This window comes from Carcharodon carcharias, chromosome 15, assembly GCF_017639515.1.
Source record: "Carcharodon carcharias isolate sCarCar2 chromosome 15, sCarCar2.pri, whole genome shotgun sequence".
Classification (NCBI taxonomy): domain Eukaryota; kingdom Metazoa; phylum Chordata; class Chondrichthyes; order Lamniformes; family Lamnidae; genus Carcharodon; species Carcharodon carcharias.
This window is the reverse complement of record NC_054481.1, coordinates 118792767-118818033: the sequence shown is the minus strand read 5'-3', so window position 1 is coordinate 118818033 and position 25267 is coordinate 118792767. Positions and strand designations below refer to the sequence as shown.

The 25267-nt window shown below is 41.0% G+C and overlaps 2 protein-coding genes across 6 annotated transcripts in view; one reads left to right on the top strand and one right to left on the bottom strand.

Annotated features, from left to right (window-relative positions):
- wrap73 (WD repeat containing, antisense to TP73) overlaps positions 1-14495 on the bottom strand; it is a 36259-nt gene extending 21764 nt beyond the window's left edge. The window contains exons 1-3 of one of the 3 annotated variants that reach the window (XM_041206638.1): positions 14418-14495; positions 11437-11589; positions 5106-5222 (exon numbers count right to left, since the gene is read on the bottom strand). In XM_041206638.1, coding sequence (XP_041062572.1) covers positions 5106-5222; positions 11437-11460 — 141 coding nt within the window. In that variant the 5' untranslated portion in view covers positions 11461-11589; positions 14418-14495. Of the gene's footprint in view, positions 1-5105; positions 5223-11436; positions 11590-13984; positions 14114-14271 lie in introns of those variants that run through there. The other 2 variants (XM_041206639.1, XM_041206637.1) reach the window with 2 other exon arrangements.
- Positions 14496-16481: 1986 nt separating this feature from the next.
- tp73 (tumor protein p73) overlaps positions 16482-25267 on the top strand; it is a 244568-nt gene continuing 235782 nt past the window's right edge. Inside the window, exon 1 of one of the 3 annotated variants that reach the window (XM_041205763.1) lies at positions 16482-16661. The gene's annotated coding sequence lies outside the window, so the exon portion shown is untranslated. The remainder of the gene's footprint in view (positions 16662-25267) is intronic. The other 2 variants (XM_041205762.1, XM_041205759.1) reach the window with 2 other exon arrangements.

Here is a 25267-nt window from a genome sequence, read left to right as displayed (position 1 = left end):
CGAAAGAAAATAACTCCAGTCTATTCAATCATTCTTTTCTTTTGAAAAAAAAGGTAAATCACTGGTTTGTCTATGAGATTCCCTAACACAGAATATAACAGAACTTCAGTTGGAATTCTTGAAACAGATCAGAATACAAGGTGAGAGAAAGAGGGACAGAGACCTCCACAGTGTGGGTGACCAATCCAAAAGGGCAGTGAATACATTCCAAGGTCTGCCTGTACCCAAACAAAGTTTATTGTACTTGCAAGAGCGTAGATGAGAGTGAGGCCAGAGAAAGCAAAGTCTCTGCACTGCAGTTGAGACTTCTTCCACTTGTCCCCACTTTTTCCAGCTCCTTTCTCCTCAAAGCGCTCATCTCATTTTCAATGCTATCTGAAATTGCATTTGTGAATAGCGCAGGAATGGCCAGGTAATGACGGTTACCTTGACACCATCGTAAGTGAGCACCGTAGGACCAACAGCTTACTCATTAACAGCTCCATTTCCACCACTTCCCACCCTACTCCCCTGAATACCAGAGCATTTCCTAGTTAATCTAGCATTATGCAGATTATTCAATTAGTGCATTTTTAAAAAGATCTGAAATGAAAATTCCTAACTACTGTTCTTTCTTTTACCCTGTAAAATAAAGGTGTGAAAAATGAGCATAAAAAAACCAGATCTGTTTGAAACCACCGAAAGTTTTAGAGATTAGTTACCCCTTTGCCAATATAACAGGAATACACATGTGAATTCAAAGGGCACAGCATTAACCATAATTTTCAGGTCAATTTATATTTTGAAGAAAGTCCAATTTAATTGCTTATTGAAGCCAATCATAGTGCTCAGGTAATACTTCTGTACTAAATTCTGCAAGGCACATTAGGGGCATTACACAAACCTACCCTGAGCACAGGTTTAGGAGGAAAGTTTCCAGTAACACTGACATGGGGAGGAGGTGGGGAGAAAATAAAGCTGGGGCTGTTTGAATTAACACTAGGGTCCCAGTACTGTCTGTAAACCAAACAGAGCAAAAGGCTAGTAAAATAAGCACAGGATGACTTTCTGACAGATGCCAATGCCACTTTGGTGTGTCTAGATTTGAGAGGTCAAGGCAAGTTCAGACTGCAGCAGACACACTGCCTCCAAACCCTACCAGCTATAAGAGTTTCACAGCACATGTGTCAAGATGCTGTGGCCCACGTTTTCAAAAAACAGTTACACTAAAAACTTTCTAAGAGCACCTGTTTGTAGTTCAGCCTACTCTAGGTCATAAGATATACAACTTCCCTGGCACCCTGCCCAAATCCATTGAACAGTCTCACTGGAGCAAAGATCTGTGTTACACTTCAGGGACGGACAGAATCTGATTCCTTACATAGTAACAAAAGAACTTCACATAATAAAACATTGTTCAAAATTTGCTAGTATGCGCCCAAAGATACACTGCATCACCAACAAATTATGAGGATAGAAAAGTTTCCTACACACTTCATTCAAAGCATTTCAAACCAATTAAGATCAGCAGTTCCTCTCAGTTGTCAACATTTGTGAACTATGATAATCTCAATCTTGGGGCAGTTTATCAGCTTGTCCATAGGATTCTAAGCATCGCATGACTGAAGTCAATACAATTTAAAGAGTAACATGTATTACGTACCTATTCAGGGGTCTGATTAAATCTCCAATTCACAGAATCACACTGCAAAAGAGGCCCTTCAGCCCATCAATTTGCACTGACAATTGCAATATAATAAAAGAAACTCTACAAAGACATCATGAAAGCACTAGACCAAATGCACCATCATGAAATGACGTTTCTCTAGTAATAATCAATGCACTTTAGGTTTGTGTGCCCATGCCCCAATGCTGGAGTCAGGAATCAGTAGTACCCAGCCAGATAAGAGGTCAGTGGCAGAAGAAAATCTTTTATTAGGCAAATATAACATCAAACATTGTATATTATCTTGCCAAAGCTGATGCTCTGGGTACATTTTAATCTTACGTAGCCTCTGCTTTTACAGGGAAGATTACTTGCATGGGAAACTTGCACAGACTGATAGCCACATTCTTCTTTCACAAATGGATGGTAATCCGAAAAGTTAAGACCCACTTCCTTGCCCCAATTTATCATACAAAACTTAGTGTTTGCCTCAAAAGGCACCAAGCCGTCTAGCTGCTCAACTGCCTGAAAGAGAAAACAAATAATGTACAGGTATCCCCATTTAAAGTGCGTTCTAATAGCACTTTCGGTAAATTAGGAATCTGCCCTGAATAGTGCTGCCACTACTTTTGTTTTAGCGCAGTTACTGAGCAAGGTCAGTCTTTTTCAAAAACAATCTGCCGCTTCGCCGCCTCCCTCCCTCCCAGGCCCTCCTGTTTGCGACCTCCAACCCCCCCCACACACCACTCACAGCTCCTCTCACTCACTTCCTCCCTCTTGCCATCCTTCTCCTGGGCCTTCGTGCACAGCAAAGGTTTGGCAGGAGATGGCAGCAAGCAAGAGTGGTAGAAGGAGGCAAAGAGATAGCAAGTGGTAAGGTCGGGGAGTATAGCAGTGAGCTAGAGGGATGACAAGCAGGAGGGTCAGGTAGGAAAGTGGCAAGCTGCAGGTGGGAAGTAGCAAGCATGAGGTGAATTGAAAGAGTTAGCAAGTTACTAAGAGTAAGCAAGGACTTTTGGGCCAGTTAGGTTGAAGGAAGCCAACAGGATTTTAATGTGAAGATTTAGGTCAGGAACGTAACCCATCCTTATTACATGTTTTCTTATTGGAAAGGTGATTTTCATTTAGCATGTCGTTTTTAGCAACACATTACGAGTGTTAAATGAGGGATAGCTACAATATCAAGCAGAAACAATCTGAAAACCTGTGCTTATTTTAATTTATGAATAGCAGATGAGTTGAAATGTTCAAGTGGGCTATTGTCATTTGAAGCAGAACACCCGTAAACAAAAGTTGCAAGTTTCCTAACATTTTTAAAATCAAAACATAAAAATTAATACTTCAACCCACAACCCTCTTCTTTCATTTAACAAAGTAGAAGGGAACGAAGATAGATTAGTAGAATTTAATTGGCAAAGTACTGTGCACTTGGTCCTTTTCAACCTAGACACAGTACATAGATTGAAGGAAGAGACCTATGGAACTGACAAATCCAATCCCACACTGTGTACTGTATGTTTTCAAAACCACAGGAACTGGATATAATGTAGCCATCACAGGGAAATGCACTTTTCAATTTTCCTTTCCACAGTAAGTCAAAGAGAATGAAATAGTGTCGATCTCCATAAATACTGCAACTGCAGGCCCCAAATGCACATAGACAATTGCACCATCCAGGATTGTGCAGAATCTGATCTGTGCCAAATTAACTGACTTCAGTCAAGATGCAAGTGCTATTAGCTTCAATGATGCTGGACTATGGGATTGAATAATCAACCAGAGTCCTCGATCCACTTGGGTACCCAGTAAACGAACTTGAAAAGTTTACACATGTGTGTACATTCAGTAAGAACTGTACCTCCAATCTACCTTTGCTCTTGTTTAAAATGTCTGAATTTCTCGATGTTTAGTTTTCCCAAACTGCAACAGTTTTCCACACTTATTTTGCACATTTGACATAGGCAAAAACATCCCAAGGCACTTCAAGGTCAAAAGAGAAATTTGGGAGTCAAACAAAAGAAGAGGATATTGGGTGGATGATCAAAAACTCAGTCAAAGAAGTGGATTTTATCAACAGTCTTAAAAAAAGAGAGAAAAAATGAGGAGGATGTGTTTAGGGAAGGAATTCCAGGGAGCATCCAAAATAAGTAGTGAGACACAGGAATGGAGAGTTTGAGGGAGGTTGTGTTTATAGGCTGGAAGAAGTTTTGTTTTAAAGCCCTTTGTATCTTTTTATAAATTTGAGAATTTTAAATCTGAGACATTTGGGGATTAGGAGACAATGTAGATCAGGGAGGACAAGTATTTTGAGTTAATGGAACATGGTTCAGGATAGGAAACAGGCAGCAGAGTTCTGGATAGGCTGACATTTACCAAAGCTGGAAAATGGAAGGTTCACCAGGACCGTATTGGAAATGCTTATTTTATTATTCCTTATTATATATAGAAGTAACACTTGATGTGGTAATGGAAATAACACTGAAGCTCCCCAACAGCAGATACCCTCATCTGTACCAGGCTTCAAACAAATTGTGGTATTACACCACATTCCTTCCTCAGTAAGGGACCAAATTTCAACAATATTAGAAAAAAACCCAGAATATTTTAAAACTATACATGTTGCAAAAGACACCCTGTCGTTATACTTTATGTACTTTTCTAAAGCTTATGGTATCATTGAGAATGCAACTTACTTTAAAAAGTCACATTTTAAGTTCTGGTCGCCACACTACAGGAAGGGTGTGATTGCACTGGAGAGGGTGCAGAGGAGATTCACCAGGATGTTGCCTGGGCTGGAGTGTTTCAGCTATGAAGAGAGGCTGGATAGGCTAGGGTTGTTTTCCTTAGAATAGAGAAGGCTGAGGGGGAACCTGATAGAGGTATACAAAATTATGAGGGGCATAGAAAGGAAGAAACTTTTCCCCTTGGCAGAGGTGTCAATAACCAGAGGGCATCAATTTAAGCTAAGGGGCAGGAGGTTTAGAGGGGATTTGAGGAAAAAAAATTTTCACCCAGGAGGTGGTTGGAATCTGGAACACACTGCCTGGGCGGGTGGGGGGATGGTGATAGAGGCAGGAATGCTCAACATTTAAGAAGTATTTAAATGAACACTTGAAATGACATAACAAACAGGGCAATGGGCCAAGTGCTGGAAAATGGGATTTGAATAGGTAGGTGCTTGATGGCCAGCACAGACACGATGGGCCAAAGAGCCTTTTTCTGTGCTGTATAACTCTATGACTAAGATCCAGGACACTTAGACAGTTCAAGCTGTATTATTAGTTTATTGTGGTATCTGAATTCCATCACCATACAGAAGTCTTTTAACTCCCTCATAACCATAGAATATTGCGTAACGTAAGCAGAACAAGTGGCAAGCAGCTGTCTAGTTACTATTTCAGCATAAAACTACAGACAGCAACAGTTGATTCTGTACTGTGGGGGCGTTAACCTCACTTACATGGAACTCTGTAGTGTTGAGAACGTGACGTCCATCTGGACTCCAGCGTGAAGCCACTAATCCAGCTGATCCCTCGTCAATCTTGCAGTGCCAATCAGGCTGCTCCAAAGACCAGACCTGTTTTTTAAAAAGCCATAATCTAAATATAATCACAGACTACATAAACAATGAGAATGTGTGTGTGCGAGAGAGAGAGAGAGAGAGAGAGAGAGAACGAGAACAGCTACTCAACCAACATTGCAAACCATAGAGAATTTTAGAAGACAATAAGCTGGATCATGAAAGATTGGCGCTGGATGCTACTGCAAAGGTAACGGTGTCCTTAACTGCAATGCCTTTCATCATATCATGATTTGGAATAGAATGTTGGTAGATTAATTCTCAGTTTTGTTCACTTTGGCTAGCAGATGACAGACTTGAGAAGAGTCTGCATTCAATGGTGAATAAAGTTCATTCACGTGTAGATGATGTATCAATTGTCTAAACTTTAAAAACGTAATTAATATCCACAATGTAGCTTGAAATGCACATTTTGCATGTACAAGATAGCTGCAGAATACAAAGCCAATCAGCATGAGCAGTCAATTTGTTTTTTGCCCATTGTGTAGCAAATACTTATTAGGCAGAAGTTGCAACTCCTGGAGTGCATTAGCAATATAAAGCATAAAATCCACATTAGGGCAGCTGTTCCAAAGAACATTAGTAACCTGCCAAGGACTGTCTGGTGATAGCATTTCTGTTCCAAAAGTAGTCTAACTAAATCTTACATTTGCAACTTATTAAAAACATTAAAATCCTGCAATGTTTGCATCTTACTGTATTTTATAATATTCAACATTAAGTATCACAGCAACCATTTCAAGAAAATGATAACAAGTGAAAGCAACTGAGCTGCCAAGTGTATAAAAATATACCATCTGATATAGAACTGTGGCATAATGACTACAAAGGCCCCAGGTTAGGTCACTTATCTTTACTGAGTTAGTTGGATGTTCTGTTGACAACTACTGTCAAACCTCACACATGAGGAATGACCGCTTGGGTGAGGCAGTAGAGGGTATTGAGTGCCTGGGGAATTGTGGAATACAGGTCACGGTCTTAAATGATTGACTAACACTTTGAAAAAGGCAAATGACACACAACAAATAATATTTTTTAAAGTTTCACGCCCATAAGAAGGGTCATTCTACAATTTTCCATGAAATTATGTACAAATTATGTACTATTTTTTGGATTTGCATGAAGCTGCAATTTTCCCTTAAATTTGCACTTTAATACAATAGGGCCGTAACTTTTGGCTAGTCTCGGAAAGTGCTGGCCCACAGCAGTTAGAAGAAATAAATGCACACTTACTTGGTCTTAAAAATTGCATTGTCACTTCCGTCCGCCGGAGCTGCTTGGGGCCTGCATTGAAAGGCTCCTCAAAGGCCCCAGCGAAATCCAGCTCCGGTGGATTCAAGGAAGCCACGACCCCTTTTTAAAAAAAAATAGCACTTACTACCGTGAAATAGGTAAGTTTAAAGGGCCAGGGGGAAAATAAGTGTCTAAGTTAAGTGGGTAGGTTTTGGGGGGCTAGGGTATCCAAGAGTGGTCTGGTGAGGGGTGGGTCGAAGATCCATAGGGAGTAGGGGGAGCGGGGGGGTGGTTGTGTCCAAGGTTGGGACAGAGGTCAGACGAAGATCGGGGGTGGGGGTCAAAAGTCTGTGGGGAGGGGGTATCGGAGGTTGGGGGTTGGGGGGGTAGTCCGTGGGGTTGGACTAAGCCTTTACAATAGTTACTCAGAAGTTAGAAAAGGTTTTAATTCTTCTACTTTTTTCTGAGTAACCATTGGCATAATCCTGGTGGAACCATCAAAGTCTGTAATTTAAACCACATTTTCAGATGGTTCCCAGTGCGGTGCAATTGTCCAGAGGAAGAGTGCACTTCTGGGCAATTGTCGTGCAAACCCTTACTTGGGAACTTCCCAGAGGGATTCCTCAGCACATCTTTGGGTACCCTCCCAAATCTGATACTGGTGAGCTCGGAAGTTATGGGCCAATGTACATTATATGTTCTGAAATATTTTTAATTCTGCACAACTGCAGAGATGCTCATATCTGAACATTGCCAAATTGATTACCTGTTTGTCACGAGGTGTGTAAACAGATCAACCTAACACATTGTTGTATGTTAAAATATTGAGGTGACACATTGGTTTTATTATGAGTATCAAATAACTGCAACATCTTAAAACCACCATTGCCTTCTTGGATGCGTATGTTCAGATCGGATTTTAAGTGAAGCAGTAGCAAAGCATATTAATATCACATCAAAATATTATCAAGAATGCAACCTTGATTTTTCCCACATGACACTACAGCACTAGTTTTCAGCACATTTGTAGTCAGTGGACTGAAGATTAAGCTCTATCCATCATGTCATTAATGTGGATGGACATCAGGGAGACACAAAATGGGAGTCTGGCCAACTCAAAAGCAGGTGGTCCCTTCTGCATCTTACTGCAATATAAACATTTTGTTAGTAAATTCCAGAGATACTGAAGCGCAAATTTGTTCCAGTCTATTTTTGGCACTCGAGATACATTTAGCAGGCCCACCTAGACATTTTACATCCCATTCTACGGTTTAGAAAAACCTCTCCTTGATAGCACAGTCAAGTGTTTAGGAACTTGGTGAAAATTTATGTCCTATCACTTTCTTGGTCTATACATCAGGAGTATGAACATGCTGCTGATTTTAACCTTGGTTTTAAAGCAACTCCCTACCAGTTTTCTACTCTTCCCACCCAAAGTTATTAACTCCCTCAAGGTGTACAAGAGTTAATGTTTCAGGCTGTGACCTTTCAAGTGATCCAGTCAAGACCTGAAACGTTAATTCTGTTTCTCTCTCCAAAGATACTGCCAGACCTACTGAGTGTTGCAGCATTTTCCATTTTTATTTCAAATTTCCAGCATCCACAGTATTTTGTTCTAGGAAAGAGACAGTTGAGGGAGGGAATTCCAGAGTTTAGGGCCTCAACAGTTCAAGGCATGGCAGCAATTAAAATTGGGGCTGTTCAAGAACCCAGAATTTGAGAAACACGAATCTTGGAGGGTTGTAGGGCTAGAGTAAAGACAGGGCAGGACAAGGCAATGGAGGAATCTGAAAACAAGAATGGGATTTTTTTTTAAAAAAGCATTACGTAACCGGGAGCCAATAAGTCAGTGAGCAGAGTGGTGATGAATGAATGAAACTTGTGCAAGTTAGGAAACATGCAGCAGAATTTTGGATGATTTCAGCTTTTAGGTTTATGGAGGATGGGTAGATAGGAGGTCAGCCAGGAGTGTGTTGCAAAAGTCAAGCCAGAAAGAACAAAGACATAAATGTACATGCATGAGCTAAGGCAAAAGCAAAGTAAGGCAATGTTACGAAGGTGAAAATAGGTGATCTTTATGAGGGCATAGATGTGCGGGTAGACATTTATTTCAGCGTCAGATACAATACCAAGGTTGTGAACAGTCTGTTTTAACCTCAGACAGTTGAAGAGAAAGGGATGGGCTCAGATGCTTGGAAACAGAATTTACAGTAGGCGCTGAAGAAATGGCTTCAATGTTCCCAATATTTAGTTAAAGGAAATTTCAACTTAGCCAGTACTGGATGGCAGACAAGTAGTCTGATACTTTAGAGGGTGAAGGTGTTAAGCGAGGTAGAGCAGGGTGTTTTCAGCGTTGTGTGAAAACTGATACTGTGTTTTTGGATGACTGCACTGAAGCACAGCAGGTGGATGAAAATAGGAGGGGGCCAAGGATAAATCCTTGGGGAGTTCTAGAGGTAATGGTAAAGAAGTGGGAGCAAAGCCATTCCAGGCGATTCTCTGGCTACAATATAACAGGTAAGAATGGAACCAGGTGAGCACAGTTCCACCCAGCTGTACAAGAGTGGGGAGATATTGAAGGAGGATGGTGTGATCAACGGTGTCAACAATAGTGTCAAAGGTGGCAGACAGCTTAAGAACAAGGAGGGCTAGTTTATCTCTGCCACAGTCATATAGGGTGCCATTTTTGGCTGTTAAGAGCCATTTATGGCAGAGGCAGAAATCTGATTGGAAAGATTTAAACATGGAGTACAGGCAAAGGTGAGCACTGATTTAAGAGGTGAAAGCGCATGCAAGGACTTGAGACCGAAGAGAGATTGGAACTGGTGGGAATGGTTTGCTATGATTGAGGGACCAAATATTATTGTTTCTGAGAAGAGAAGCAATGACAGCAGATTTGAAGGACCATTAACAATATCAGTTAAAGGGGTTGGGGGGGGGGGGGGGTGGTGTGTGGAGGGGAAGTTCGGTGATCAGTTTACTGGGAATAAGGTTGAGAAAGCAGAAGGTAAGTCTCATTGACAACAGGAGCTAAAGAGGGCATGGGGGGAGATAGAAGAGAAGCTAGAAAAAGGTGCAAGTTGAAGGCTGGGATAGGGCAGGGAACCTTAGAGGAAATTTGTCCTGTTGGGCAGGGGAAAGGACAGGAAGTCACAGAGACAGACGAATAGTTGGTCACGATCTTTGTGACAAAGAAGCCCATGAGATCCTCAAACATCATTTGAAAATGGAGAGGAGGCATGGGAGAAGGGTTTTTTTTTAAATGCTTGCAGTAGAGAAAAAAGCTAGGGGTTACCTTTCTATTCCAGGATAATCCTGCAATGCAAAGTAGTTTGTTAGAGCAGAGCAGGACCCGATATGTGGTCCAGCCAGATCTCCCGACGAAGGCTAAGCTAGTTGTCTGCCACTGATATTCAAGTTTGTGTCCCTTGAATGCAAGAGAGCAAAGATGATGCCCATTGCATATTAATTCACATGTAGAAGAGCATCAGTCCATCTAGCCCACATATCCATGATATGCCCTTGGTATACCTCTAACTCTGAATACCCTCATATCCTCCAAGGAGATCGCAACAGTGAAGTAACCTTATGTTGGCTCCAGCACAACATTTCTGCAGAATCGATTGTACATCACAAGTTGCATTGTACCCATCTATAATGGCATAGATCCAAACTCCTGAAGAGCTAAACAGCGAGCTCCAGGGTAGCTTTAATGTGTGTACACAAAGCAATGCTCGTCGAAGACATCAGGCAGAAGTGTCCTTCAAAGGACACTTTGAAGACATATACAGACACATAGAAGAAATGCACATGCTGACATGCAAAATGGCTAGAGATATTTTAGAGAAGGCTGAATATCCTGCTTGTGCAAGGTGAGCATTACCTGGCTGAAGCAATAAATGACTCAAGTGAGTTGGATTATCGGATGAATAAAATGGATAAATCAATTTATACAGTATCCTTCACAATCTCAGAAAGCCTCAAAGTGCTTGCAGCAAATGAAGTACTTTTTGAAGTGTAGTCGTCATTGTAATGTAGGAAATGTGGCAACCAATTTTCAAACAGCAAGGTCCCACAAACAGCAATGAGGTGATAACTAGATCATTTGTTTTTATGATGTTGGTTGAGGGATAAATATGGGCCAGGACACCATGGACAACTTCCCTACTCTTCTTCAATGGGATATTTTCCATCCATCTGATGGTGCTATTAGTCAGTCTAACATCTTATTAAAAAGATGATACATCCAACAGTGCAGCAGCTGCTTAAAGTCAGCATAGATTATGGATTTATCTGGAGGGCAACTTGAACAACACAACCTTCTGCCTCAAGGCAAGAGTGCTGCCAGTAAATGAAGGCTGACACCATAAAACGATGGGCAGAAATTAAAAAGCGCTCCTCAATAATTCCTCATTAGATCCTAAACTGATTTCAGTGGTTCTTAGCATCAAGAAAAAACTCCAACAGATTTGAGCCTGTGCTACAAATATTCTGACAACAATCCTTATTAATTTACATCAAATTAACCAATTGCCCTGGCTAATACTTTTTCAGGCTGAAAAGCTGATCACAAACAAAATGGGCAGTACCCAACCAAAACTTGCTTTTATATATGTTAATAATAAAATGTTTCCAAGTCATTTAAATCTACTGCTCAAATCTTGGTTTAAACTAATCCACTATGCAATGCCTAAAATAGTCACATTCCACCAGTTCACGAAACACCACAGAGTCAGAAACAAATGAAAAAATATTCAGATTGGGTCATGCACAGGAGCCAAGACGGGCTAAATGGTCTTTTCTGATTTCATCATTTTCAGTAGCAGACCTACCCATGGTTAACTAAAGGCATATACTGGAGCAGACATCTTACAAAACTATATGGCAAACAATACTAATTTTTCTGTTGAAAGATGAATGCATGAAAGTGAGAGGGGTTCTAAACAAAGAAAAATAATCACACATAGACCCATTTTACCTGTACGAGTCCACGCTTGTACATGGCACACAAGACGAAAAGAGAGTCTGCAGACCATTCAACATATTGAATCTGGTCCAGACATGTGTACAGGTGCAGGACCTGCAAGGTGTGCGCATCACGGATTACCAATCGGTATTGGACACAAACAGCCTGCACAAAAAGATCAAATACATTAAAAATAATTATGTTTAGCAGAGATGTAAATAATTTATAGTTAGATTTTTATTCTCCCCCACAAAAATTTCACACATTACTCAGAGTGGTTATTCAGTCTTGTTGCCTCCAGAATAGCGGATATTACCTCCACTCTCAAGATGAGATCTTGTGGGAGTACATCGTACTTTCACATAACTGACCTATACATAAATCTTGCCTACACGCAGTGGCACAAAAACCTACCTTCTCCAAGTTAAAAAGGGCGAGAATGCTTCAGTTATGATCCTTAAGGTTTACAAATCTGCAAAGTTTCAAACTTGCCTCCAGGTGACTATGTGCAGATATTGACAATTCCAGGCAGTTGTCCTGATGTTCAGAAGTTTGTCAGCATCTCAAATGGAAAACAGTACTCTCATTGTAAAAAGATTTATTGATATATAACAATATGATACTGAGTCAGCAAATGCAGAAATCTATTAAATCTGTGGCCCCTGCAGACACCTTCATGCTTTAAACCTGTCAGTCTCTCTAGATTAGCTGGGGGTATTGTGAGGAAGTGGGGGGTGGTGGTGGCATCTAGCAGTGAGTCTGCAACTATCAATTTAATTTGGAAAACAGCAAACGAACAACAAAAAGGGGAACTGAATGAAGGAATACCTACTCAGTTTCCTGAATTACATAAGCCTTGTCATGTAAAATCAAGTACTCATAGCATATCACAGCACAGAGTTCCTACAAAAGCCAGCTTCCAACCTCTTAATAAACCTATGTGGCCCTTTGTCAAATGCCTACCAAAGGTCCATAGTACAGCAGATGTATCAATCTTCTGTTAATTCTAAGAATGTAATCAAGTTCGTCAGTCACAATTCGACTTAACAAATCCATGCTGGTTCTTATTGATTAATCCATACCATTCTAAATAGAAGTTTTTGTTTCTTTTAATGGTTTCCAAAAAACTCCCCTCCACCAATGTTAGGTTGACTGGCCTGTAGTTTCCTGGGTCAACCCTCTCCCCTTTCTTGAATAGCAGCACATTAACCACCCTTGAATTCCACAACTCTTCATAGCTAATTAATTTCTTTCAAAGAATCGTAGAAATTTACAGCACAGAAGGCCATTCAGTCCACCATGTTCCCACAGGCCAACAAATAGCCATCCAGCCTAAAGCCACTTTCTAGCTCTCAATCCCAGCCTTATAGTTTCCAGAACTTCAAATGCATATATAAATACTTCTTAAATGTTATGAGGGTTTCTGCTTCTACCACCCATTCAGGCAGTGAGTTCCAGATCTCCACCACCCTCTGGGGGAGGAAAAAACCCATCTAAATCTCCTACCCTAAACCTATGCCCCCCCAGGTTATTGACCTCTCAACTAAAGGGAATAGGGCCTTCCTATCTATCTAGACCTCTCAATTTTATACATTTCAGTTAGGTCCCCATCCAGCCTCCATTGTTCTAAAGAAAACAACCCTAGCCATTCCAATTTTCCCTCAACTAAAATTCTCCAGTTCAAGCATCATCCTTATAAATCTCTTCTGTACCCTCTCTAGTGCAATCACTTCTTTCTTACAATGTGGTGACCAGAACTGCACACAATACTCAAGCTGCGCCTTATCATTTTATACAGTTCAAGCATAATCTCTCTGCTCTTATATTCTATAAACTTGGCTAATAAAAGCAAATATTCCATATACCTTCCTGACCACCTTATCTAACTGAAATAAAAAGCAAAAAAAAAGTTCTGATGAAGAGTCATTCGGACTCGAAACGTTAACTGTATTCCTCTCTGCAGATGCTGTCAGACCTACTGAGTTTTTCCAGGTATTTTTGTTTTTGTTTTTGACCTTATCTAACTGTCCGGCCAGTGGACATGCACTTCTCTGTGCTTCTCAGTATCAAAAGTACACTCAATGTTCTGTAGGCAAAGGTGCCATCATAGCAAGGTCTCTCAAACTGAGATGAATAATCAAGTCTGGCAGCATCGGCCAGATGCTTTAGTTCTTTAGTTCTGCTGAAGGGTCATGAGGACTCGAAACGTCAACTCTTTTCTTCTCCGCCGATGCTGCCAGACCTGCTGAGTTTTTCCAGGTAATTCTGTTTTTGTTTTGGATTTCCAGCATCCGCAGTTTTTTTGTTTTTATATATGAATAATCAAGTGTCTGTTTTTGGCAGCGTTTGGAAGGACCAAAATTCTGCAATCGGATGGTTTTTTTTAGTGGACAATGTGAGAATTTCATACACGAAGCATTACACTGGGGCACCGACCACAGTACTGAACAAGCCCACCTGTGAATGAGGGAGGCGAGTTTATTCATGATATTTAAAGGGGAAGCAAAGTGGCCGACTGTCCACAGCCAGTCTCTGACCGTGCGGCGATCCAAATACTTACCGAATACCTGCCGTCAGGAGACAGTCTGCAAAGCTGATTCGACTGTTTGAACAGTTCAGAGAAATTCATTGCGACTGGCCCGGTCTGTTCACGCCGGGCCCCCTCGCCCTTTCCCCCGGCCTATTCACGCCGGACCCCCTCGCCCTTTCCCCCGGCCTGTTCACGCCGGGCCCCCTCACCCTTTCCCCCGGCCTATTCACGCCGGGCCCCCTCGCCCTTTCCCCCGGCCTATTCACGCCGGACCCCCTCGCCCTTTCCCCCGGCCTGTTCACGCCGGGCCCCCTCACCCTTTCCCCCGGCCTTTCCGTATCAGCACCGGGTCTCTCACACTGTCCGCACTTTGACTGAACTGAATCCCCAACAACACTGTCTGATTCTATCGCGATTCAAGTTTCCGAAAACCGTTTTAAACCGCCATTTGAACACAGCGAACCTGCCGGAAGAGTCAGACTTTCTGCTCTGATTGACAACGATATCCGCCAATGAAATTGGGGAGATAGCGGAAGCTGCCGCCGCTGCACTCTGGGAGTTGTAGTTTCTAACGATCGGCGGGTGTGAGGAACCAACGGTTTTCCGAGCGGGGTTTCGCATTTGGGAATGAGATTCCTCCAGCAATGTAAAATATGAGGGGAATCAGTCATAGCAAATTGATCGAATAGAAGATCATCTGACAGCACGTTATTTTTTTCCTGGTAACTTGCCCAAATGCATTATTTTATATGGTCAGATTTAACTCATGCCATGGCTTTATACACAACTATCGCTTTACAACAAACTATCCTCAATATTTGCAAAAGCATGTGTCCTTAATATTTGTTCAGCATGTTGTTTTTAACCAGATTCATGCAAACTACAATAATGTTACCGTACAAGATGAAAATGTCACTTCTTTAAAGAAAACTCTAAATCCCCAGAGAATGAAATGCAGTACATCTTAAAGTACAATGCCCAATATTATGAAGAAATTATATTATTATTTAAACATTTGTAGGAATGACTTGACGCTGCAAATTGTATCTACAGGATGCATTGCAGTAACTCGCCGAGCTTAGTTCTCTCACTGACGGGACAAGAGCATTAATATCACAGAAACGTCATCCCTCTCGAGTTTCCTTTCAGGTCATTCACCATCCTGACTTGGATGAATATCACTGCTCATTTGTCATCACGACCAAAATCTTGGGGAATTCCATAATTCCATTACAACAAGAACTGCAGTTGTTCAAAGAGATGGCACACCACCATTTTCTCAGGACATCTGTGGTTGGGCAATAAACGAAGCGTTGCCCACACAACAAGAGAAAGTGTTAGGGGACAGCAGGCCTTTCTTAATAGAAAAGAACTGTCATCCCCTAGGAATCCCCTGCGTGTGCTAAGATAGGAGACCAGGTAAAGATAGCAACCAAAAAGTATAGAAATTTGACAAAAAAATACTTTGTGACATTATAAAGACAGCTAATACTTTTTATCCAACCTAAACTTTGACATTTATGTTGATCATATGCACTTTGCGCAGGACTTAAATGCAGATATTTATTTTCCTGATTCTTATCTTACGTTTTCTCTACATTATTCTGCACAGTTTTGTGTTGCTCTCTTAGTACTTAAGGTCTGTATAATTGTTTTTGCTTTGCTCAGTTGCTATCCAGGATTTGTCTATAACCGACGCCAACTGTTGCAATATGAGGGAATGCTAAACTGTCGAGGTACCAATCCTTCAGATAAACCATTGTTAAACTGAGGTCACGTTTGCCTGTTTTATGGAAGCTAAAGATCTTTTTGCATTATTGGAAGAGGAAGGATTGCCCTGGCCAGCATTCATTCCCTCAACCATCAGAACTGAAATTAAATAGATTAATTGGTTATTTATCTGATTTCCGCTTTCAGTGTTGCTGACACATCATGATTGCCATCTCATCCCCCCACCACCATTTGTCTATATTAGAACAATCACTAAACTTGAAAAGAGACTCACTTTGTGAAACACATGCAGACATTTTAGATGATGTAATAAGGTGCTTTGTAAATGCAAATGCAAATCTTGCTCGTTTGCTTCTATTTTGCAAACTTCCCTAGAGGCTTTCAAAGACCAGCCAAGAGTTCCGAAGGATTAATATTTCCCATCATATTTGGTTCTGCAAATCCCTTTTTGGGTCTGCTTTGTTTCTTTTCCACATTATTTTGTCTTTAGATTTAATTTTTTTTTAGAATCACTATTGAAAGTGTTTTTTGTCGTTTCTTTGTTCTTTACTGAGCCTTTTCGCTCCTCCTGTTGATTGTATTTTCTTCCCGCCTGTATAAGCCCGAGTGGCGGCTGTTCCTTTCGCAGACGTGACTCTCCCACTCTCTCTCTCTCTTGTCTCTGAATGAATCAGCCTTTATATACAGTATATATATAAACAGTCAGAGACTCTCCCTCTGGCCCCCAGCCAGGCGGAGCTGTCAGTCTCTACCGTCTCTTTCTCCAGCCCAGGTAACACCAACCCATCTCAAATGCACTCTCCGGTTGCTGAAGCGACGGAGACGCCTGCTCTGAGTTCCCTGAAACGTTTGCAATCGGACAATGTTGATGAATTGAACTCCCGGCAACATACAGTCCGTCTGTGACCAGCAGGGAGTCAGACGGTGTCTTGAATTTTCATTCGCAAGGCGACCGCAGCAAGTCGCCTCACTCCAGGTGAGAAAAGGGGATTTTGGCACCCGGTTTCTGCACTAGATATCGGTAGATACGGGGTGAAATGATCCACTTTTCTTTTACTGTTTTTCATGTGTAGCATTGAAACTGCCTGAGGTATTTTTAAACTTTGAAAGTCGGCTTGGTCTTTATTAAAATGTTCTTATTAATATTGTATTTTCCCTTGCGATTCTCTGTAACTGTTCAGGCTACTTAATAACATTCAGTATTTTGATACAGAGTTACTCTATATTTAAATTATTTCCTCCGATATGGAATGGTTTGTGTGTATATTTATAATGCTATATGGCAGCAGGAAAAAAGTGTTTTATTTCCTTGTCGGCTACGTATTGTGCTCAATTTCAACCATACGAGAGTTTAGGCATAATTTTAGCTTTTATTCGATTGCAGAATAACGCGGTGTCTTTCGCTTACTTTGCTTTAACCGCAAAGGATATTTATCTAATTAAATAATCGTTGCACATTGGTTATTAATTGCTGAATATTTACTAGCATTCTAAATAAGCTGTAATGTCTAAGTACGAACTTCAGTTGATAATTCTTAAATATATTTAATCTTTCGTTTACAAATTATGGTTTAAAATCTTGAGTACGTTAAACGCTAAATTTCCCCTTAAGAATCTCAGTTAATTGAAGGTGTGCCCTGCGAATTTAAAAATATAGTCTTTCATATCTAGCTTATATAACCAACCACACAATGCCATCATGGATATTATGCATTTTGCGTAGGTGTATGTCAGAAATACTGTAAGATCTATCATTGTTGCAAAAATGACTTAATTTCAATAAGATACTGGAGAACAATTTATTCCTTTTAAGTCAACAGAAGGTGAATCCTATTGGAATGTTGTTCCAGTTATTGGATGCCAGTATTGTACATCATAGCACAGGGAAACTAATGTTCTAAAAGCAAAATAGTGCAGATGCTGGAAATCTGAAATAAAAACAGAAAATGCTGGAAAAACTCAGCAAGTCTGGCAGCATCAGTGGAAAGAGAAACAGAGTTAACGTTCGAGTCCATAGGACTCTTCAGAGATCCAGCATTTTCTGTTTTTATATTGGTTTCCCTGTTCCTTTTCCATGAGAATGGGGTTCCTTACTTTATGTAATGGGGGCTAACGGACAATTAATACATTGTATGAGAGTACTGAGACAGTGTCAGTCTTAGAATGAAATGTATATTACTGCTAAAATATGAGAATGGCATATGAATTGCAATGGCTATTCCTTCCAGCCAATGAATAACTTCCTCCAGTTATTACAGACTGTGCCTTCAGTCTTTTTAAAGATGCACTGTTTTCGTGAAAAAGTATCTGAGAAGCCCTTTTTCAAAATTTGTTTGCAAACACTTTAGCACAATGACATAAACTGTGCCAAAACACCTCCTCATTTCAACATGACATCAACATAGTAAAAAATGGCACAAAGGCAGACTTTGCCTCAGCTTCCCAACAATGGAAAATAGGTTTGCAAATGCTTTTTTCCATTAAGATGGTTTCCCTTTAAAGGTGCAGTCACTAAAAGGGCTGTCTGCAGGAGGCTTCAACTGTCACAGGCAATAAACAATTTCACTTTCTTTCTACTAATGCTGCTGTAAACTTCCTCTTAATCATTTTCAATTTGCACATGTAAGATTGCCAGAGCTAGGATTTTTTTTGTGTTTCAGGCAGTTGGTAGTGTTTGAGAAGGAGGCGAGTCTGTGAGCAGGAAAGTTTGTGAGTAAGGAAGAAAGAATTAACTTACAATGTAGCATCTTTCACTACCTTGGGAGGTCCCATAGCACTTCACAATAGGAACAGCACTTCCTTGGTTTAATGTAGGGCAAGGCAGCAGCCAAATTGCACACAGCAGTGCCCACAAAAAGCAATGCAATAAAAGGTCAAATAATCTGTTTTGATGTTGATTAAGGGATAAATACTGGCAAGGACCCTGGGGAGGTCCGCTCTTCTTCAAATAGTATCATGTTATATTTTATGTCCACCCAAGAGGACAGCAGATAGAGCATCAGTTTAATGTCTCCTTCAAAATACAATACAATACAATCTCAGTACTACACTGTCAGCTTGGATCATTTACTCAAAGTCTCTGGAGAGTATTTGAACCCACAACCTCCTGACTCAGAGGTGAGCATGCTACTAAATGAGCCAAGACTGACACCTTAGAGTGAAAGTAAAGTTTTATCAATAGATGAAATGGACTCAGGTAGATCAGCTATTTACAAGATAATTATTGATGATGAAGACCATTTGGCCAATTCTATTTTGTCTTTCTAGTATGATTCAAAAGGCCCTCCATTGCAAACCCAATTGGTCTTTAGATAATTCCATGGTTTTCTCTTCCACTGCTGTATCTGGGATGCCATTATATCTGTTAATCACTTTCTCTGAGAGGATATTAATCCTAAATTTGCCTTTGGTGGCCTCTTGTCCCACTCTATATTTAATTCCAACATCAAAAACAAAATACAGTGGATGCTGGAAATACAAAACTAAAAAAACAGAAAATGCTGGAAATATTTAGCAGGTCAGGGAGCATCTGTAGTGGGAGAAACAGAATTAACATTTCAGGTCAGTGACCATTTTTCAGAAGTGGAAAAGGTTAGCGATGTAATAGGTCTTAAGCAAGTACAGAGATAGGGATAGGGGGAGAGGGGAAGAACAAAAGGGAAGGTCTTTGATAGGGTGAAAGGGAGGAAATGTTAAATGACTAAAGGGATGATGGCTCAAGGCAAAAGGAGATAGTAATGGGACAAGTAAAGAAACAAAAGATGAGTCTAGAGAAGGTGTAAATGGAAAAAGTAGAATCATCACTAATAGCTGCTGTAAAAAAAAAAGGGAGGCAAGAGTTAAGGTCTCAAATTATTGAACTCAGTGTTGAGTCCAGAAGGCTATGAGGTCTCGTTCCTTGGGCTTACCTTAAGCTTCATTGAATAGTGTAGGAAGTCAAAGACAGAGAGGTCAGAGTGGAAGTAGGATGGAAAATTAAAATGACAGTAAACTGGAAGTTAGTGGTCATGCTTGTGGATCAATGGAGGTGTTACATAAAGTGGTCACTCATTCTGCATTTGTTCTTCTCAGTGTAGAGGAGTCTGCCTCATGAGCAGTGAATGCAGTATACTAAATTGAAAGGAGTACAAGTGAGTTACTGTTTTACCTCCAAAGGAATGTTCAGGGCATTGGACGGTGGTAAAGGAGGAGGTAAAAGGGCAGGTTTTGCATCCCCTGCACTTGTGTTGGAAGGGGATGGGTGATTGAGGAATGGCCAAGGATGTCACAGAGGGAGCACTCTTTTTGAAATGCTTAGTGGGGAGGGGAGGGAAAGATGTGTTTAATGGTGGCATCACATTGGAGGTGGCAGAAATGGCAGAGGATGAACCATTGGTTGTGGAGGCTGGTGGGTTGGAAGGTGAGGACTTGAGGACCCCTATTGTGGTTCTTGGAGGGAGGGGAAGTGATGGGAGCTAAACTGTGGGATTTGGAACTGATATGGTGAAGGGTCCTATCAACTATTGCAATGGGGATTTCTCAGTTGAGGAAAATGGGAGGCATATTGGAAGCACTGGGGTGGAAGGTGACATCAATAGAACAGATGAAACAGAGAAACTTAGAATGGAATAGGGTCTTTACAGGAAGTGGAGTGGGAAGAAGTGTAGTCAAGGTAGCTGGGAGCCAATGAGCTTACATTAGATAGTGATCAATAGCCTACCCCCAGAAATTAAGAGAAAGAAGTCAAGGACGTGAAAGGATGAGTTAGAGATGGACCATGTAAAAGCAAGCAAAGAGTGGAAATAGGAAGCAAAGTTGATGAAATTTTCCAGTTTGGAGTGAGAGCCAGAAATGGGAACAATATACTGAAAAAGAAGTGAAGGTGGGGATATGAATAGGACTTGGACAAGTAATGTTCTGCTTATCCCACAAAGAAGCAGGTATAGCTAGGATCCATATGGGTTCCCAGAGCAACAAGTTTACTTGGAGGAAGTAAGTGGACTCAAAACAAAAGTTGTTTGATGTGGAAATAGTTCAGCCTAGGGAAAGACGATGGTGGTGATGGGAACAGGTTTAGGCCCTGTCCAAGGAAGAAATGGAGATCCCTCAGGTTGATGTGGAGGGTAATGGAGTTTTAATGGGATTGGACATCAGTGGAGACAGTTAGGGCTATGAAACTGGAAACCAGTAAAATGGCAGGGGCCTTCAGAAGAGTCCTGAATGTATGTGGAAAGAGACTGGACAAGAGGAGAAAAAAAATAGAATCATGCTAGGATGAAATCAGTTCCTTGGGGCAAGAGTAGGTTGAAACCATTGGTCTGCCAAAGCAATCCTGTCTGTGAATCTTGAGAAGGAAGTAGGAGTGGACTGTGCAGGATTAGGGGTCCAAGGCTGACAGCTGTGGAGAGAAGATCTGCAGAGGAGATGAGATCAGTAACATTCCTGAAAACAATGGCCTGATGTTCAGTGGTGGGGTCATGATCCCAGGGGAGGCAGAAAAAGGTGCCAGAGAGTTGGCTTTTCATCTCCACTAGGTAGAGATTGGTTCACAAAACAACAACAGTTCTACCCTTGTCAGTGGGTTTAATGGTAATGTCAGGGTTGGACCTGAGAGAATGGAATACTGAAAGTTCTGAGGGAGATAGTTTAATATGAGTGAATGAATGGGTGGAAAAATTGATGCAACCATTGACACACCAACAGTTCTCAATCAAAAGATCCATGGTGGGCTTAAGGCCAAAGAGAGGTATCCAGGTGAAACAAGAATTCTGAAACCATGAGAAAGAGTCTAAAGTGCAGGTGCAAGACTCTTGGCTAAAGAAGTGGGCATAGAGGTGAAGTTGATGGAACAACTTTCAGTGTCATGCTGTGAGCTCAAAATTCATTGAAGTGGGGGTGTAAGGGGATGAAGCTGAAGCCTTTGCTGAGAACTGCTGAGAACAGAGGAGAAGGTCAGAGGGGATAATGAAACTACAGCAAGGTGTGAAATTGGAAGAAAGGACGGGGCTTCAGGAAAATGAAGGGGAAGGAGGATCTAGAGGTTCATTGGTATCCAAGAGTTTTTGGAATTTGTGATACTTGAAAGGAACAAAGAAAGAAAGATTTTGTTAAAGTTCAGATGAGGTGAAGGATCAATTGGAACTGTGGACTAGGAGAGCTTTGAATCAGTGCTGCTGAAGAGAGAAGTTGAGAGCATGGATATAGTGGCGCAAGGCATCGAGCATGGATCTCAGAATGTGATGAGAGCAGTCTTTCAAGGAATGATGAGCGTTTTAGAGATACCTGTAATCATTGGTGGATCTGAAACATGAAGGGGGAATTTCAGTTCTAATCCATGTGGAAAAAGTCTGAGATTGCTGAGGAAAGAGTTATGGATATGAAAGTGGGTTTTGGTAAATCCCTGACCAGACACAACAGAACCGGAAAGCAATGAAGATGAATAAGGTAAGAGAGACAAACAAAACTTCGGTCAGCGAGAAAAGCAGAACTTCATTAAGGTGGGCATTCCTGGAAGAAATGTGTCAATGAATTAAATGCTAAAGCAAAATACTGCAGACGCTGGAAATCAGAACTAAAAAATTAGAAACTGTTGGAAATACACAGCACAGCAGGCAGTATCTGTGGAAAGAGAAACAGTTGACATTTCAGGTCGATGACTATCAGAGCTAGAAAAAGTTAGAGGTTTAACAGGCAAATACAGAGGGAGAGGGTGAAAGGACGAAAGCAAAGATCTCTGATGAAATGGAAGGCAGAAGAGATTAAATAACAAGAGGGATGATGGTGCAAGGCAAAAGGAGATGGTAATGGGGCAAGTAAAGAAAGAAAAACATATGAAGGCTTTTAATGGAGCCAGGAGTCTTTCAGTGCATAGGCCAGGTGGCTATTCTTATAAGGTAAACCATAGCTTGTGGTAGCGCTCTCCCACTCGAGTCCAAAGAGTTGAAGACATAACCTAGGCTTTTAAAAAATTCTTGCACGGTATATGGGCATCGTTAGCTAGGCCAGTATTTATTGCCCATCCCTAATTGCCCTTGAGAAGGTTCTGGTGAGCCAGTTTCTTGAACTACTGCAGTCCATGTGGTGTAGGTATACCCACAGTGCTGCCACTCCACTGCGATACTAAGAGAGTACTTCACAGCCAGAGTGTTATGTTTTAAATTAGACATTAAACCGAGGCCACATCTGTCCTCATGGACAGAGGAAAGAGGTCCCATTGCACTACTCAAAGAAGAGCAGGGAATTTCTGGTGACCTGGCCAACGTTTAGCCACCCTGCCCCCCAGCCGGCTATATCAAATAGGTTAACTGCTCATTTATCTCACTGTTGTTTGTGGGACCTTGCTGTATGTATTTTTCCTGCTGTATTTGCCTACAGTACAAAGGTGGTTATATTCAGCTGGAAATTTGTCTTCAGCCCCAAATAAGGCCACCTTTCTTTGATGCACCTCCTCAGCAAGACATCCAACTCTTCGGCATCAAAAGAAACAGCGTTGTTCTCATGTGCCATTGGAAATAACTAGTCTACTTTTGCTTCCGTGACATCCCTTTATTAGATAGCTGCATCCCTTTGAGAGCTGCTGCCCTGATGGATTTTGCACTCCTAAACCATGTGTGCTAAAAGCAAGTTCTATGGGAAAGCTTTTCAAACTCCAATAGCCTTGAGAGGAGGGACTCCCATTAGAAACTTTGGTCCGGTGTGGCTTCGCAGCTGCCAGCATACATGCACTGAATGTGAAGAGTCAGTCTTTATTTTGCCATTTTCAGAAAATCAGGGCTGTAAAATTTACACTCATTCCCAATAACTTTGATAAGGTCTAGTTATTGGCAAATCTGGATGATCTGTTTTAAGATTCATCCACCAACAAGCCATTTCCAAACCTCCAGGCCCATGACATTTGCAGGACAAAACAGTGAGTCAGGAAAATAGAATTGGATTGCCTGGGTAACTGGGCAGGATTGCCATTGTTCATGGGTTGCATATGGGCTGCAGGTTATAATTAGGAAACTCCAGGCATAAGCAGAGGCATAAGTACAGGGGTAAAAGCAGAGGTAATGCTAAACCTATGCAAATCAATTATTAAGTCACAGATTTGGACAGGTAGATTTGGTGGTAGAAGCAAAACCCATAAAAGCTTTTAAAGGACAGTGGTTAAATATTTGAAAAAGAAAATTTAAAACCGTATGGCAATAGGGTTTGAGTCACAAGCTGTTTCTCATTGCAAGGGTTGGAATTGCCTCCTGTAATTTTGGTAATTAGCCATAATCCACAAAGGAGCAAAGGCATCTCTCTCCATTAGAGAGAAACAATTGGTTATGCATAGCTTGAGGGGCACCACTTCACAAGTGCAAAGCAAGGTGAGGAAGCAGATCTCCATGGGCTACCACAGCTGGTACAGAGATTGAACCCATGCTGTTGGCATTATTCTGCATCACACTCTAGTCATCTAGCCAACTGAGGTAACCAACCTCCACAATTGCCCCTCTGGTGTGCTGTAAAATTTTATAATTCCAGGTCTTATGATCTTGATTGTGGATGATATGTGGCTTGGCTAGACCATCAGGATGGTAACGGGAGGATAAAATCGAACACCATTTGGGGGATAAAAGATCTCCAGAAGTCAGTAGTTGTTCTATGTGAAAAGTATCTTTAAAGGCTTAAATGAAACAGTTCCTAATTCAGAATGAAAATCAAACAGGTAACTCATCACATGTTATGTGTCATCACACTTTGAAAGGATTAGGTTGATCTTTTCTGCCTGATTTTTAGATTCGTTCAATCTGTTTCTTAAGAAGAATACCGAAGAAGAATAGCTTGTTCCTCTGATGAATTATAAATTTCTGGACTTTTAAGCTCCTAAGGAGATATGATGATTCCAAAATTAATCCTTCACAATCACACTATTGAATGGTTGAAGCCTATAGACATTTCCCCAGATGCTATAAATCCTCTCCATAGTCAACGAATCAGGAGACAGACCTCAACATTGATGGAAACTTCACATATTCCCTGTCCCCACCTAACTCTTCAAGAAATGCCAGGAGAAGTTTTAAAAACAAAAAATGCTGGAAATGCTGAGCAGGTTTGGTAGCATGTAGAGAGAAAACAGAATTAACGTTTCAGGTTGTGACCTTTTATCAGAACTAAGGGAAGATTTGTTGCCTAAGAAAAATCCAAGCACAGATCCCATTGAAGACATATATTGAAATTCTGGCCTCCTTAGAAAAACTAATTTTATTGCAGGAGAGATAGAATCACATTTTTGTTTGGAATTGCAAATAAATGCAATGGTTTACAAACTAACATAACTTTACTAGGTGAAATCTGATTTTCCATCTCTTCACCTATGAGTGTCATCAGAAACTGCAGTGAGAAGATAGGACAAAGCACAGGTAATGATCATACAGTATACACTGTACCTGTATTAGACAGGTCTAACACATTGTATACATTGTTTGACCTGAATAAGGACAGGTAGAGCACATGCAGTACCTGTACAGGGACAGGCCTCACATAATAGTACATACCTTCCTTGTACTAGGAAAGGTGCAGCACTTTTGAAATGTTGCAGATAACTTTATTATATAATTGCAAAAAAATTAAATG